At 39.4% G+C, this 17,977-nt stretch overlaps 1 protein-coding gene across 1 annotated transcript in view; it reads left to right on the plus strand.

Moving 5' to 3' along the window:
* The window catches only part of Cysltr2 (cysteinyl leukotriene receptor 2), a gene marked incomplete at its 5' end in the record, with an annotated part of 30,844 nt that extends 13,643 nt beyond the window's left edge, over positions 1 to 17,201 (plus strand). Inside the window, 1 exon segment of the mRNA NM_001173126.1 lies at positions 16,072 to 17,201. Within this exon segment, the coding sequence (NP_001166597.1) occupies positions 16,104 to 17,057 (954 nt within the window). The 3' untranslated portion in view covers positions 17,058 to 17,201.
* Between the last annotated feature and the right edge of the window lie 776 nt (positions 17,202 to 17,977).

Below are 17,977 nucleotides of genomic sequence, written 5' to 3' on the forward strand. Positions count from 1 at the left end.
TTGCACATCACTTGCTACTATTCTTAGCTAGTGGTGGCTTTTGTGTGTCTAAGCCAATGTGTCCGAGTCCCTGGGTCTTGCAGGCTCTTTCAGGTAGAACACAGGTCTAAGGTCTGAACATACCGTTGGGTACAAAGTCACTATCAACAGAGGGGATACATGGGGGAGGGAGGACTCTGCAACAAGGTCTAACAAGGCCATGCAAATTCATCAAAAGATATTTTTACTAAGGATAAAAGTAACTTCGGTGAAGCTTTGTGTAACTACAGCTTTGCCATAGTCATGGAAACATTCAAAACATCCTCATAAACTATATCATCCTCTTAACTGGTCGCATAGTGCATTCAGCTTCCTTCATAGCCCAACATAATCTCCATCTGTTGCTTCTGTTCCCTGTTTCTTTTTGTTTAATTGCCAGTAGAGCTGTGGGAGATTCTTTTCTTGGCACGTTAAACTGTAGATGTTTGGTCCTTTCTCATTAACACAGTGGAACTGCTGCTGCCAAAGTATTTCCCGGTTTTCCTTGAATTTACCTCTTTGTATATTTCTCAGTTTCCTGTCACATATTTAATTGGTCTGGTTGGTTTTCATAGTTGTATCTAGCAGGCAGATCGCCCCTTGCCTTTTTGTTCTTAATTTTTTAAGACAGTGACGTGAAATGTTGCAGTGTGATATAGTCAAGTGAATTTTACATGTGTAGAAAAGAATGACCAAAATATTTTAAAGGTTGTTCAATAGAATATGGTGAAGTAAATGGAATTTTAAATCTGGAATGGTCCTGCTTTTTACCAGTGGCCTTTAGCTATACTGTTTCTGAATAGGATGCTTGTGAGTTTTCTTTCTTTAACTTTTCAAGATGCTGCTGGTATCAAAGCTCCCAGCTTCTCTATATATCTTTCCCTGCAGGTAGGGCTATTTGATAGTGGTCGACCACATTCACAGCACCCCACTTCATTTCTAGAAGCCCCTGACATTAGAGGATTCAAATCAATTCTAGAATGAAGAGTTACTCATATGCTGAAATACTTCTGATATTGTGCTGCATTCTAGAACCGGGCTTCTTATGTCTGAGATTCAGTTCCCAGTGCATTCAGGGAAACAGACATCTGTTTGGGCATCCCTGGTCTGAGTCCCTGTGTCCAAGGCTATCTCTAGCACCCATGCTTTTCAGGACTCAGGCCTGCTTGCACTGACCAGGCCTTCTCTCAAGTCCAAAATCCTCTGCTTGCACTGTGACGCAGTCATAAGGGTCTTCTCCCCTGCAGCTGACCTTCCCAATGAGTTTTTTCCTCCCCAGCTGCTCGAGGAGTCCCAGTGTCTGGAATCTGTTATGGGACTATCGGACCCCCCTCAGTTACTCAATGAACCACTTATTACCAACTTTCTTTGTGATCTCTTATCTGTGGTCATACTTGATGGATTCTATGTCCTACCTATGATAAGAGACATCTGTAGCTGGCAGCATCCCAGAACGAGATTTGCCTGATCCTCCCAAGCTTTCCTTCTCATTATAATTTACAAGCTCCATTTAGCCTTAGATCAAATATATAGTGGTCTTCATAGTCAAAGAATATAACCCATTTCTACTTTTCATATCCTTCTCTGGCCTCTTGGATATGAATGTTCCTTAAATTCTAACAGAAGCCTAGCTCTAAAATCCAGGCTATCAAAGGGTTCCCTGGAAGGGATAAACTCAGGATAAAAGGTTGGAGTATGCTTGAGAGGTTTTCATTAAAACATAGTTCTAATTTGATTATTCTCTAATTATTTTGCTGTTTTAATGAAAACCACCACTAGCTAAGAATAGTAGCAAGTGATGTGCAAATAGCCAGCTCTTCTGATACGTTCGATTGCTTAGTAAAGAACAGCTAATCTTACAGAGAACAGAGGCTAGTGCGAGATATATAACAATGAGATTTTGTGTAAAGCGGCCCCAAATAATGCTTCTGTAGAGTATGTCTTTGTAGAAAATATCAAGAAGTCTACTCTGTACACATCTTGTGAATGTAAATGTGAATTATTGTCATCATCTCATGTGCAGGACTTGCTCAGTGTCACGTGCCCAACCCTTACAATAGCACTATGAAATATTTGGGGTTAATTATGTTTCACAAAATGATACGTCAGAGTTGAAACTTAGATACCTATGAATGTCCTTGTAATGGCTGATACATGTGCCAGCTTGAGAAGTTTAACCAAGCAATTCAGTAGCGGGCCAAGGTCCTCACTTCACAGAAATCCTCATCCTGTGCAAGAGGAGGGCACAGAGATGTGAGTGTCACACCACCTGGTCGGGGCGTTCTGCCTGCAGTATAAGGGAGGTAAAGAAGCTTGCTCCCGCCCCACTTCTGCTCCTGCTACTTTCTACTTTTGTTGTCTTTTGTTTTTAATTGTACAAGAAATTTTTAAAATTTTATTTAAAGAAAGACAGTACAAAACAGAAAGCGGGTAGAAACAGTACATACTTTCAAAGAAAAAAATAAACAGTAATAAATCACTAGCTGATGTTTACATATTGTCCTCTTACAAATATTGTTCAAGATACAAAAGTGGAACATATAGATGGGAATTAAAACAGGGAGACAGCAAATAGTTCTGTTCAACTATCTAAAAAGTCTTAGTACTATGGTTGTCAATCCTATACACTTAAACATACACACATTTATCCATATCTTCATTAATGTTGAGATTAAACAAACCAAAGCAGACTAAAATCACTCTGAACAAAGAATAATAGTATTGCTGGATTTCACGTCATGACACTCCGGAATCAGCTTTGGGTCCTGTGGTGCCTTTTTTTTCCTTCAAAGTATCTGTTCATTTCATCATGTGTCACAAGATCAGTTCTCATAAACTGCTTATAGGTTTTATGCAAGCATGAGTCTTAACATGTATTTCTATCCTTTCTATGTTAGAGGGAGGAACAGAACAAAGCAGGACAGAACAAAACATATTCCTATAAACACATAAAACTTAAAAGACATATAAGACTGCTGTACAAGGAGTTCTACCATGGTTACTGAGTAGTCCCTTGTTATCATCAATAGAATTGGCTATATCATCAGATAAAATATAATTGCATATATCAGTATATAATATTATTAATAGAAATACAACTTTGTAGGTAATGTAGAACTACAAAAACAGGTTGTAATCAAACCAGAATGGGTATTATAGTGTATCATTGTCATTTTCAGTATAGTTGTCTATACTCTCTGACTTGATACTATCAACCATAACAATTTTGAATAAAATCTGTCAATAACAAACAGCAATCAAGCAAATCAGATTTAACTAAGATCAGTCATGATTTAACAGTATAAGTTATACAGGGATCGGATTAAGTCAATAGGAAATTAAAGATGATTGCTGTGCTATATCCTGATATTTTGGGGATAGCTGTCTGTGCCCTCAGATCTAGTGCTTGTATACAAACTGGGACAGAATAAGTTCTATCTAAGCTGAGTGGTGCAAGTAATATGAGTTTTAATTCCTGATACACTACTAGCAATATCTCCTGCTGTCTTTTTTAAAGACTATTCCTCCCCTTTCACTCCCCGAGGGTGTACTGTGCATTCTTGGGTCTCCCCAACACCCTTAGTTTTATATTGGGAAGGCAACCTGCTATTTACCTAAGTGTTTCTGAACTTTCTCACTCCTGTACTTATCTCTAGTTGTATTTCTTTACTTATTAAAGCCTGTCTTTTCAATCTAACCATAAATACTGGTCCAGTTGCCCCTATTACTCTCTGGTTCCCTATGACATAGAGTTCTGTTTTCTCATATTTGATTTTCGGTCCATATACCCTTCTTCAGGTTAATTATATTTTCTTTCTTTCTTTCTTTCTTTTTTTTTTTTTTTTTTTGTCTTTTTCCTTTTTATCGGTACCGGGGATCGAACTCACGACTACCTGCTTGCAAGGCAGGTGCTTATGCCACTGAGCTAAATCTCCAGCCCCGAAGGTTAATTATATTTTCTATTAAGAGCATCTTGGTGGACTTTACCTCTTGATCCACTCTGCCTGCAATTCTTTTTTTTTCCCCTTAATTTAGTGTATCTAGGCCATCTATATTAGAAATTATATCCAACCTTCTCTGCCTCATTTCTGTTGTGCTCTTTTTCCGTCATTAGTTGTCTGTTTGTCTTCTTCATTTTGATTTTTGCACCATTCATTGGGACCTCTCAGCCACAGTTCCTGGAATTCTGGTGCTTTTCTCTCTCTTTAGAATATCCTGCAGTATTCTCTGTAGAGTTAGATTGGTGGCTGCAAATTCCCCCAGTTTCTCTTTATCTTGGAAGCATCTTGTTTTTCCATTAATTTCTAGGGACAGTTTTTCAGGGTACATCAATCTGGGCTGGAGGTTATTTTCTTTCAAGCCTTGGAATACTTCGCTCTACACTCTTCTCAATTTGATGGTTTGTGCTGAGAAGTCTGCTGTAATTCTGATGGGCTTTCCCTTGTAAGTAATCTGTTTCTTGTCTCTGGCAGCTTTTAATATTCTGTTCTTATATTGGATTTCTGGGATCTTGATTATTAGATGCCTGGGTGTAGCTCTGTTTTGGTTGTAGGTGGCTGGAGTTCTGTATGCCTCATACATATGAATATCTTTTTCTTTTCCTATGTTTGGGAAGTTTTCCTTGATTATTTCTGTGAATAGCCTTTGTAGTTCCTTTGTTTGTAACCCTGTTTCTTCATTCACGTTCTTTATTCTTAAGTTATAGATGCTCTTGTTGTCTTCTGGCCTTTGTATTGTTACTGCTTGTTTCCTTGTTATTTTTAAGAAATTTTTCCTTTCATGATCCCACATTGCAAACCTGTCCTCCAGTTCGGATAATCTATCCTTAGTTTCTTTCAAGCAGTTTGCCAGCTTTCAATGGAGTTTAAAATTTCCTGGTAATCTCTTCGAACCTGCTTCCTGTATTCTGTGTTTTCTCTATTTTCTTCATCAAACAATTCTCTCCTTTTTTTTGTTCCTCCATTCTTCCATTTGTTTTTTTTTCTTGAGAGGTGCTTAGCATTTCTTTTATTATTCTATTTATATTCTGCTTTACTTGGTTAAATACTTCACTTTTGAACTTGTCTATGAGGTCCTGAAGATATCGCTTTATGTCCACTGGTGCCATGTCTGATATTGCATGTTTGCTCTCCTCAATCTCCTTTGCATTTACCTTTCCTGGATCAATATTCTCTGGGTTGAGGGCTAGGGACTTTTTCTTGTTGCTTCCTCTTCTCATATTTTTTATTCCTTCCATATAGGCGTATATAGGAGGCTCCAGTTTCTTTCTTTGTTGGTTACAGTTTGTCTGAAGTGCACTGATTAGTTGTTCCTGTCCACTGCAGTGTATTATGGAGGTACTGAACAGGGAAGCCTATGTTGGGCCCTCCCCTCCGGTCAGTCCACCTGCTGAGGGCTTCACTGCATTATGGTGCACTGCCAGGCATAGGGACTTGGTTTGGCCTAGCCTATTGGGTCTCAGTCTGGGACGTGACCCAGGTCAAGTGCTCCCCACCAATCCTGCTTGAGAAGGGAGCAGCTGACTGAAGTCACTGCAGCTCCTCATTCTCGCCAGTCTGCCTGGTCCCAGAATGTTGTCTGTTGGAGCCCCTTTTTCTGTGGATTGCTTTTATTCCAGTCAGTCACCGCAGATCAATGCAGGTTCCCCACCAGCTCAGTTCTCCTTTTGGTTTGTGGACTCCCGTCCTCAGTGCAAGTGCGTTTCCAGTGAGTCCAAGTGGTGGGATTTCAGACGGCTCAGTAAGTCGCCACTGCGCGAGTTTGGGCACTGCAGTGGGAGCCCTGAGCCTTTAGCTGTTCCAATTGTAGCACCGAGACTGTATGTTTGATTGGTTCTTCTCACCTTGGGTCGAGAGGATTCATCTCCCTCTGTTCGGGACTCCCCGTGCTGTATTATGTTGAATTCTAAGTTGACTATCTCAGGGAGACTCTATAGCCTGCTGTTACCTATCCGCCATCTTTACTGGGACTACTACTCTGCTGTCTTATGCTGCCTTGAACTGTTGTCCCCTGTGCTATGCCACCCTGACTTGGAGCCAGCTGTTCATGAACTGAAACCTCCACAAAGTGTGAGCCAAATAAACCTTTCCTTCCTTAAATTTTGGGCATCAGTTATTTTGTCCCAACAATGAGAGAAAAATAATGAAGACAATCATCCTATTTGGAAATATGGTCTGTACAGATGTAATATTAAGATGAAGTCATCTTGGGTAAGGTGAGCCTTAAACCCAATATGAAACTTCTTAAAAGAAGAGGAGATATAAACACATAGAAAGAGAAGATATCATAAAGATAGAGCAAGGCATTATCTGATGACAGTCAAGAGACTGGAATGGGGGCTGGAGATTTAGCTCAGCGGTGTAAGCACCTGCCTTGCAAGCAGGCAGTCGTGAGTTCGATCCCTCGTACCGATAAAACAAACAAACAAACTAGAGACTGGAATGATGTGTTTACAAACTAAGGAATGGTAAGGATTTCTGGTAAGTACCAGAAGCCAAAGAATGTAAGAAAGGATTTGTCCTTTGAGCCTTTAAAGGAATCATGGCTCTGCTGACAACTTGATTTCAGATTTGTAGATTTCAGAACTGTGAGAAAATAAAATTTTGTTACTTTGAGTCAGCTGGCAGTACTTTGGTGAGTTACACTGAGCACCTCGTGTGATACTCATTTTACAAATGGATTAGGGATGCTCAAAAATGCTAATTTACCCAGTAGCAAGTGATTATCCCTCCATAAGTCCAAACATTTGAACCTCACACTCTCTATTTGCTTTGCTAGTTAATCTGGCCCATCAAGTGAGGGTTCCTTTTTTATTCTCTCAAAATCATGTTCCAGATGAACTAAACAATAATAACACATTCCCAGTAAGATTGGGCTCAGTGTTGGTTTTATGAGATGTGTGAATACGTTAATGCATTTTTGCAGACAGAGGGAAGAAAATTCTATATAAATCAGGCATTTTTTTGGGCAGAACCCCTTACAGCTTTTAAAATACATTAAGAATCTCCAAGAATAGGATACTAGAGATTACTGTGTAAATTGGTTAGAGGCTAGAATAGTCTAGAGGAGATTTATTAGAGAAGCTTACAGAATTAGAAGCAGAAGAATATACAAAGAATCTTCACCAGTGCACTAAGGAGCTAGTGGACCTAGTAATTGCTCAGTCCATTGAAGGAGCCAGCAGTCACGGCACAAGACAGACTGCACTAGCCCAGGACCAAGGGCCTGGAAGGTCCTCACAGAGCTGTTGGTATCAGTCTGTGTTGGAAAATTGTATAAACTTGAAACTGACATTAGCAAAAGATGAGCCTGTTCTAATAGAATGGAGCTCTTCAAATGTAGGCCAAAAAATGAACAAAATGTTTTTAAAACTTTAAACTCTATCAGTCTTCTGGTCTTCTGAGCTCTGACCAGAATCTCCCATGCAGAACAGTTTAAAGTGTTTCAACTCTTCCCTTTCAGTTGACATCTCCCAACCTTTCCAAATTCTTCTCAAAAGTCATTCCCAAAAGCTCTTGAACCATGTGGTCAGGTGTAGTCATAGCAACAACCCACTTCTCTGGTATCAAATTCTGCCTTGGGTAATTTTCTCTTGTTGCTGAGATAAAATGCCTGACACCCAAAATTAAGAAAGGAAAAGTTTGTTTAACTCACAGTTTGTGAAGGTTTCAGTCCATGATCAGCTGGCTCCAAGGCAGGGTGGCCTTGCACAGGGGCAAAAGTTCAAGGTGGCAGGAGACAGTAAAAACAAGAGTAAAAAGCAGAAAGAATAAATTCGTTTTTCCCCCTCATATTATGAGGTAATTTACCGCGAGGTGGATCCTTTACACCCACACCATCTCCATGCCCTCCTCTTACACAGTCTCAGGACCTTTATGAAATGAGGACTGGTCCCCTGCTGAGTTTCTTAAACTTCTAAACTTCTCAGACTGGCACATTGTATCAGCCATTAACGCCTTGTTGCTACTTCCCTGTTCTGATCCTCATCTGCCATGACCTAAACAGCTTTCTTCGGCCTCACCTTGCCACCATCATGTTCCTGCCTTGGAGTCTGTGACCACATACTGAATTCCCTATAACTGTGAGATAAATTAAACCTCTCCATTTTAAAATGTGTGGGTTGGATAATGTGTCCCAGCAACTAGAAAACTGACCAATATGCTGTGTTTCTGAGGTTTATTTGACCATGGGAGCATTTGTATAACAGCATCTCATGGGTTTCATGTCCTGTGAAAGTCACTTTGGGAAATGCCAAGCTAAAGAAACAAAACAAATGAGAACTCCTTTTTTCATCTGCCTTTCTTTCATAACATCATTTTCACATCAACTGTGTTTTAAAGTTACATCTCCATACAGGTCTCTGAAAAATTGAAAAACATTTTTGATGCCTTAAAATACATTTATAAACCACTTCCTTGAATAGGCCAAATTAACTATTATACCTTTTTTATTCCTTAGGACACTGTAGATTTTCAAGGGTCAATGTTTTGGGGTCAAAAGCTGTTATAAACATGCATATAACTGAATAAATTTGACTCTTTGAAGTTGTACCAGGGGGAATGTGTACTACTGGTGTTGAAAAGTCCTACAATCTTATGTGGACCCACACTAGAAGCAGCAGGACTCACACCAGAATCAGTACTAACTTACCTTGACAGTTCTATACTCCACTTTCTTAGTCTTCAATAAAGTAAACCCATATTTTTCCTTTATACAATCCCCTGCTGGTGATCATCTTCTTATAGGATAGCGTGTCCATCCCATTTGACTGGCCTTGTTGACATGGTCTGTGACCATGGTCCCCCTGGAACTGGCCTACTTACACCAGAGCCACGAATCAGAATTCTCCAATGGGAAGCCCTAAATGAGTAAACGCACTGTCCTATGGGTCTTTCTCACTGTACTCTCAGACTCTGTGTGTGGCTCCCAGATATGCTTTTAACCTCCAAGTTCCTGTAAGTAAGGAAATATTGTACCTCTTAATCATTGAAGAGGTGCTTTCTATATTAAAATTCTAAATTAACTTTTTTTTGGTCTTTTTTAAGACAGTGTCTCACTATGCAGTTCAGGCTTGCCTTGAGCTCATTTTGTAGCCCAGGCTGGTCTTGAACTCACAATGATCCTCCTGCCTCAGCCTCGCAAGTGCTGGGATTACAGATGTGAGCCAACATGTCCTGCAAGATTCTAAATTAAAATAAGTGGAAAATGAAGTATCTCAGGAAGAGGGTGTTAGGAATTATTATAGAATTTATGTTTGTGTCAGATAATTTGGAGGATTTTATGAGACAAATATGGTTATTCATTCTTATAACACATTCTGAAAAGAGAGACACAAGTTGATATCCACTTGCTATTTTCTAGACCTCCAGGATGCTTTTCCTCCGTAGGTATGGACAGTTCTGTAGTATTCATACAGATACAGTCCAAGGTGTTTAACAAATTTTTCTCTGGCTAGCTAAAACCAGATGAAGGACAGTGTGGTTACCCATGCACAATTCTGCCTGCTTAAGTCATTTTCTCATTGCTGGGACAAAATAGTTGGCAGCCACAATTTAAAGGAGAGGTTTCTCTTGGCTTAGAGTTTCAGAAATTACAGTCCTTGTTTGGCAGGCTCAAACACAGTAAGTACACAGTAGAGGAAAGCCGCTTGCATCATGACAGCTGGGACGTCTAAAGAGAGAGAGCGAGAGAGGGAGAGAGTGAGAGCGAGGAGGGAGGAGCTGGGAAGGGAAATATGCTCTTCTAGGTCCAGCCCCCGTGACTGCCTGTAACCAGGCCCTACTGCCTAACAGCACACTCAGCTGTTGAACTCATTATAGATTAGTGCTCCCGTGACCCAACCAACTTGCAAACACGTGAGCTTCTGGGGGGACATTTCAGATCTGAACCATAACACTGCCTAATGAATTAAAATGTAAACCTATGCTCCCCAAAAGTTGCCGAGGATAAATTCTGGATGATCTTCTCATGTTGCATCAGCCCAACTTTTGTCGTCATCAGTTGCAAGGTGTGTCATACAGGGAATCAGGTCTCCTTCTGAGAGCTCCCTCCAGTAGCCTGGGCTTGCTGCTTTTGAAAGTTTCTGTGGATTCTTTTTGAGGACACATAATTCAGAAGGGATGATAGCTCAAAACATCAGAAATTCTCTAACATGATCCTGAATACACAGGATAACTTAATATGTATCAGGTCAGTGGAAACCTGATGTCTACAATAAGTGGAGCAAACTATACCATTAGGTGCTGTAAAAATTAACTGAGAACAACAAGGAAGTGTCTTTTTCTATCTTTGGTGGTGGGTATCACTTAGATACACAGATTTCTATGGTGGAGTCAAACAGATCCAGAAAAATAGGTTGATGTGTCATCTTTGAAAGAAATGAGGTGACTATTTTCATCCAGAAAAGCCTCGTCTTTGTCATTATTCCTAAGGGATTAGGTATTGCTGACAGGACTTCAGCATAAGTATTTTCTGGGGGGTCAAATTCAATGTTTGTAAGACCGAAATGTGGGATTAATTATACAAGGAAAATTTAAATATTAAAGAGAGATGTAGAAGAAGATGTATTTTTAGAGTATTTGCTTCAAAACCTAGTCATTGAATTTTCTCAGCAATCAGTTAAATCCAGAATTGTTTCTGAGAGTTGAAAAACATGCACTGGAGAGTTTTGCTTTTTGACAAATGAGATCTTTTCTATTGAGGCTCAAGGGTTCAGATCACACAGGGGCTGTTTAGATGGATCTTTTGAAAATGCAAGTTTCTTGCAATCATCTCATTAGATTGTAACAGGATAGGTCCAAATATCAGAATTCCCAATGCACAGGCAGAAGCAGATTATTTGTGAGTCTGGCAGGAGACTGACTTTACTGTGGTCAAATAAAATGGATTACAGTCACCATCGGTAAACTGAGGACCCTAGAATTCCTTTAGTTCTCATTCTTTTTCTTGATGCTGGTAGATGATGATGAAGGAAGATTTTATGTAAAAGATAAAATTTTACTATTCCTTGATAATTGTGCCAATGGAACACGTGTCTGTATTTCTAGAGACAACATTTAGGGCTCCCATAAATAAGAAAACGAAATGAAGCATTTTTCCCAACTATTACTGACGCAGCTCTCCAGCAAAGAAAGGCTTTGTTACACTCTGGGAATAAACAATAGTCACCAGAACATATTCCTAGACGGTTAGAGGAAACATACAGGGGACTGCAGGCTTAGGTTTTTCCATGTTCTATTTTCATGTCTTTATTTGGGGTTGGGTTGATGTGGGCAGAGTATGCGTTGGCACATTCTTGGCAGTACCTTTTAAATTATCCCACCAATGTTGATTTAATAACTTTGTTTCTGGTATTGTGGGAATATTATGAAACAGTTTGGCTAAACTCTAATTATGACTCACTCGTTAGGTAAGTCATCTCAGGGTTTCTTAACTCATTGTCTGTTTTTAGGGAGTTTTATAGTGTCAAAAGTTCACAATTTCCAAACTATTTTGAATTCACTGGTTCATCTAAATTCATACACATAGGGCCAGGGATATAGCTCAGCAGCACAGCACCTGCCTGGCAAGTACAAGGCCCTGAGTTTGATTCCCAGTATATATTAAAAAAAGTACTAAATTCATACACCTTAAATCAGTATAAATATCTGTTATTTTTGTCAACTAAAAAGTCTGGGCAAGCACAATTAATTTGGCTATTGAAACTTATTTTATTTCTAGGCAAAGCTTTTTTTCAAGAGTAAATTTACATCTGTGATATCATAACTTACTTGGCATTTAGATTTCTTTGCTAGTATGAATCAACAATAAGCAAGATCAAATCAATGATATTCAAGAAGTTATAGATCCACGCAATATGTGGACTGTTACCTAGCAGAAGTACAAAACTATGTGCATCTTTTCTAAAGCTGAGAAAGGAGAACTGCTGGGCTGACTGTTACAGTGATGCACCGTGATGCTGGAAAGAAAATTAACAAATGTCTTAGGAGATTAAATGTCTAGCTGAAAACTCCAAAGCATTCTTCCTTATCAATAAATGAAGCAGGGAAATTATTCTGTTTAGTAGAGATGCTGGAACAAATTGGCTCCATTAACTTAAGGCTTTTACGAGCCTCCCTGCAGCTGCAATAACTCTTAAGCAAGAGTGTCACGCAGTAGCTGCCAGGCCTAACAAGGGACTGAAAGCAGCACTAGCTCTCAGACAGTTCCTGTGCAATTGGATCAGAGGCCATAATATGCTTATTCACACTTTGCACGTCAAAAGGGAAAAATGGCTTTGTAAATCTAGAATCCTGGGGAGGGAGGGTTGTAGGTTGAATCTCTTTTGATATAGAGTTGTTGTAATCTTTGTGCAAGATGTTTCTCCTCACACAGATACTTAAACATAATTAACTGAAGAAAACAAAGTCAGCATTCTTTTTTAACCATGTTTTTATTACTAAAGAGCCATACAATGGTTCTAAATTAATTGAAATTCAAAGGATATTTAGGAATTTAGTCATCACCATTGTCCTTCCTTTTGTAGGATGAAGGAACAGTGCTTTGTTGATAGCTATTGTGATGAATCAAGACAGTTTAGGTCCAAAGCATAGTAATAGCTTGATTACTCTAATTCATGCTAAACTTTTATTCTTCTTTTAGCTTAAAGATATTGCCTTTTGTTCTCATAATAACAAAGGCTACTGGTAAATATAGTTTTAGTGGCCACAAAATAAACACAGTGTAAAAACTTCTTTTTTCTTTCAGACATTTTGACTTTTATCTGTACCAGGTCTCTCTGGAATGTGCCTATAAGAAATCAGTGACTTCTTTTGATAAGGAAGCCATTAATTTCCTAAGAATAGAGAATAAAGAAGCAGAACAGTGAAAGGGAAAGGAAGAGAGAGGAGTCTGCCTCAGGCGATATGAAATTAATATGAAGATGAACCAATATGTTCTCTCTGCAAAGAGAGAGAAGAAAGTTTATAAATAGAAAAATGTATTTCACAATAACATTCATACACAAAGAATTATAGTCAAGTTGATCGAAGCTTTTCACAGTTTATCAGTTAGCCTAATTAGAAGGCCAGGGCTGAGTTCTCAGCGAGCGGGTGCAAAGGTGGGAGCTACTGCATCTTCTACTTTGAACACAAGAATCTCTTACACAACAAGACAGTCTCCGGGGTTTTTCCCTTCACTTTTTGTTCTGAAGTACCTCTTAAGTTAATCATCTTTGCAACAGAGAGTTCCCTAAAGTGGCCACTGCCATTCCGGATTGTCCCTGGTGAAACTGGGCCCATTGTAGAGATGAACATGCACACTGCAGGAACTCTGAAACAAGCAGGTACTGGCTGGAAGAGAAGCGGTTTAGGTTGAGCTCCATTGGTCCATAAAGATGGCACTTCCCTGACCTCGTGTCTCTGAAATTTAGGCAAACACAGCGACAAAGACAAGCCAGAGGAAGTCCTTGAAAGGATGACGAAAAGTTGTTGCAAACTCAGGCCCTGGAGGTCAGTAGGGATAGCAGACTGATTCAGTCTTTGCTTGTCTTTTCATTATAATTTTTTTCCTTCTTAAAACAACACTCAGAAAATAGACTATAAAACATGTTAAAAGGCTAGAAAACAACTTTTTTCATTTACTATATTTATAAATTTCATCAGATAACTGAAAAGTTCAGAGGATTTATTCTCAGGAAAAGAAAATTACCTGATTGCTGAAGGTTTTCAACAAAACAGCAGAGGTGAATTCAGTGTGAACTTCTCTGTGGCCATGGACAGGAGTCTCAGATGTCAGCATTAGTTGAGGATAGTCGTTTAAGGCAGCGAGGACTTCAGGTAGATCTTGGTGAAATTCAATTTCTATCGCGCTCTGCACCCTGGACATTTGTCATTGAACAAACTGTCTTCATTATATTTGCATTAAGGTCCTGAGGGCCTTCTTCAGTCTTTCCTGGGCATGTTGGGGAGGGATGGTGTGTGTGAGGAGCACAACCTTGTGAAATCTCTGCATTCTTCTAAACACAGGAACTATCGAGCAGTTCTTTCTAGATGCAATGCCGCAGTCATCCAAAGTGTCCTATACAAACCATACTTTTTTTCTTTTGTTCTTCTTCCCCCTTCCTGGCTCCCTCCCTCTCTTCTTCCTTCTTTTTGAAGTGTTAGAGAGTGAACCCAGGCCCCTCACATGCTAGGTAAAAACTATACCACTGAGCTGCATCCCCAGACCTTTCTAAAACCCTAAATTTTTATTTTGACATAATTATAGATTGTCATGCAGTTGTAAGAAATAATAGAGAAATCTCTAGTATCTTTTCTTTTCATGGTATTATCTTGCAAAACTACGATATGGTATCACAGCAGGATATTGACATAGCACAGTTAGGATACATCACGTTTCCGTTACCACCAAGATTTCCCAAGCTGCCCTGGTCTATGTACATCCACCTCTCTCCAGCCTCGCTGCTTAATTCCTGAAAATTGCCAGTCTGCATCCCCCCTTTCTATAATTTTGTCATTCCAAGGATTTTATATAAATGGAATCATGCATAGGTTTTGTTTTGTTTTGGTTTGGTTTGGTTTTGGTACTTGGAATCAAACCCGTGATCCCACACTTGCCAGGCAGATGCTTGTGCCACTGGGCTAAATCCCAGGCCTATCGGTAATTTTCTGGTAATGTTTTTTCACATAGCATCATTGCCTGGAGATTTGTGCCACTTGTTGCCCACACCAGTAGTTTAGTCTTTCCCTGTGAAACCACTGAAAGATACCTGAGCTACTTCATTTTGGGGATGTTATGCATAATCACTCATGTACATGTTTTTGTGAAAATAAGTTTTTACTTCCCTGGGATAAATGCCTACGATACAATTACTTGATTATTACAGTTTCATTTTTAGTTTTTAAAGAAATTGCAAATTTTTTTTCAGAATGAGTACATCACTTTACATATGACATGTTATCTTTTTACTTTTAACCTGCCAATATTGCTTTTGAGTTGTTTCTTGCAGACTGTATAACTGGTATTCCAGTCAGCCAAACTATCTTTTAGTTGTCATGTTCGGATCTTTCATAGTTAATGTAATTATTAACTATTAAGGATAAGTCTGCCATTTTAATTTTTGTTTTCTGTTTATATTCTCTGTTTCTTTTTTCTACTGTCCTATTAGTTATCTGAACTCTTTTATAATTTCATTTTGATTTATCCATAGTGGTTCTGAGTGTATCTTTTAGTATTTTTTTAGTTGATGATCTACTTATTACATCATGTAAACATTTCTTATGACAATTAACATCATCAAATGAGCTGAAAAAAGTTTTACTTCTCTTTTGTCTATCTTTCCTCATATATAATATAGTTATTTTACATAATATGTATCCATTCAAAACCATACCACACAGGTTTATAGTTTTTGCATCAAACACCAATAATTCATCTAAATCCATTTAAAATCATATCAGACAGTTTTATAGTTTTTTTCAGACATAGCAGACTCATAAATAAAAGGAAAGTCTTATGTTTTTCTTAAATCTTCTTTTCTGATGTTCCAAGTTTCCTACTTCTATCAATCCCTCCTTTTCAGGAACTTCTTTAGTTACCATTTTAGAGTAGCTCTGCTGGAAAAAAATTCTTAGTTTTCCATCTACTAAGAGTCTTTGTTTCTTAGTCACAATTGTGGGACATTTTTGCTGAATATAGAGAAGTAGGTCTTTTCCTTCAGGACTTGAGACACATCATGCCATCTCTTTCTGCCCTCCATAATAGCGGATGAGAAACCTTCTGTACAGGAGACAGCTATAGTGTCATGGGAAGGTACTCAGGGACATGAGCACAAGGCCAAAGGTCTAAGTCTGAGACTCCCGCTTTAGGAAAATCAATTACTGGATATTCTGCATTTTATAAATTAAGAATATATGTAACATGAAGTCTTACAACATGTTTCAACTGAAGTTTCAAAGTTTGAAAACTATTTCTTATTTCATTAAAACCTAGAAAGACAAATAATCCATGTATAGGAAGGAAAAAGAAAATGTACAAAATAACTTTTTGTGTCTGTTTCTTTTTAACCCTAAATAGAGAGAAAACTTGTGTCCAGCTTCGTATCAGACATGGAACCAAACAATAGCAGCAGCAGGAACTGCATGATTCAAGAAAGCTTCAAGAAAGAATTTTACCCAGTCACATACCTGGTAATATTTGTCTGGGGAGCCCTGGGAAACGGCCTGTCAATTTACGTTTTCCTGCAGACTTACAAGAAGTCCACATCTGCGAATGTTTTTATGCTCAACCTGGCCATGTCAGATCTCCTGTTCATAAGCACTCTGCCCTTCCGGGCTCACTACTATTTGAACAACTCTAACTGGATATTTGGGGATGTGCCATGCAGAATTATGTCTTATTCCTTGTATGTCAACATGTACACGAGCATTTATTTCCTCACTGTGCTGAGTGTGGTGCGTTTTCTGGCTACTGTTCACCCCTTCCGGCTGCTCCACGTCACCAGCTTCAGAAGTGCCTGGATTCTCTGTGGGATCATATGGATCTTTACCATGGCTTCCGCCGCGGTGCTTCTAATGCATGGGTCTGAACCGAAGAACAGCATCACGACGTGCTTGGAGTTAGACATCCGCAAGGTGGGTAAGCTGAAGGTCATGAACCACATCGCCTTGGTGGTAGGCTTCCTGCTGCCCTTCTTCACGCTCAGCATCTGTTACCTGCTGGTCATTCGCGTCCTGTTAAAGGTGGAGATCCCAGAATCAACTCTGCGAGCTTCTCACAGGAAAGCACTGATCACCATCATCATCGCCTTGATCACCTTCCTCCTGTGCTTCCTGCCTTATCATACCCTGAGGACCCTCCACCTGATCACGTGGAACAAGGATTCGTGTGGAAATGGGCTGCACAAAGCTGTGGTTATCACACTGGCCTTGGCAGCAGCCAATAGTTGTGTTAATCCTTTTCTCTATTACTTTGCTGGGGAGAATTTCAAGGATAAATTGAAGGCTGTATTCATAAAAGATCATCCGCAGAAGGCAAAGTGTAGTTTTCCTATTTGTCTGTGACTGAAAACAGAAACAAGGCTGTAAGGCGTTAGAAGATGAATTGTGCCTGTATTCTGTGTCCTTCATTCCCCCCATCTCCAAATTCCTTTCTGTTTGCATCATTCCTAACAGAAGGGGATCCCCAACATTTAATAGGGCCTGCTTCAGAAATCTCAATGACTGTGTTTTCAGTGATTGAGTCTCAGGGAGGGTTTTGTTTTACAAAACCAGATTGGAATTGCAAATTCTTGTCATAAAATCCCTAACAATTAGTTCATGATTAAAATTTTTCAAGAGAGGTATTTTCTCCCTTCGACTAAGAGAGACAAAGAGTTTTGCTCTGCGTTCTACAAATCAGTTTGCTTCTCATATGTCCTGCTGAGAGAGGAGCCTACTGAGATTGGCTTTATTCAGGGGATAAAATAGATCTTGTCCACAAATGGTCACCACTGATTGTTTCTCTACCTGCAAGTACATGTTTTCCACAGTATCAAGTGTGGTCTAATTCTTCTCCTGAATGTGGTTTGTTTGGCCAATCCAAAGAGTGGAAGCAATATTCTTGGATTTCTATGGCTGGTCATAATAAGCCTTAAGGCTTCTGCCTGCATTTCCTGCACTACATTTTAAGGTATTCCTTCTTGGGAACCAACCACTGTTCTGTGAAGAGATCAAGGAGCCTGGAGAGGTAATACAAAGATGTTTTGGCTGATAACTCCAGCTGAGCTCCCAGCCAAAAGCTAGTATCAACTGCCAGTAATGCGAGTGAGCACTCACGAGAAGACAGCCAAGCTTTCATAGATAAATTTAGCCCTAGCTCCATCTGCTGCAGCCCCATGACACGTCCCAAGTAAGATCTTTTGGGTGAGGCCAGTCGACTGTAGAGTAATGTATTGTTGATTTAGGCCTCTAGGTCTGGCGGTGGTTTATTACACAAAAGAACC

The sequence above is a fragment of the Cavia porcellus genome, unplaced genomic scaffold (genome assembly GCF_034190915.1).
Source record: "Cavia porcellus strain 051 isolate PalLab524CR breed Dunkin Hartley unplaced genomic scaffold, mCavPor4.1 scaffold_21, whole genome shotgun sequence".
Classification (NCBI taxonomy): Eukaryota; Metazoa; Chordata; class Mammalia; order Rodentia; family Caviidae; genus Cavia; species Cavia porcellus.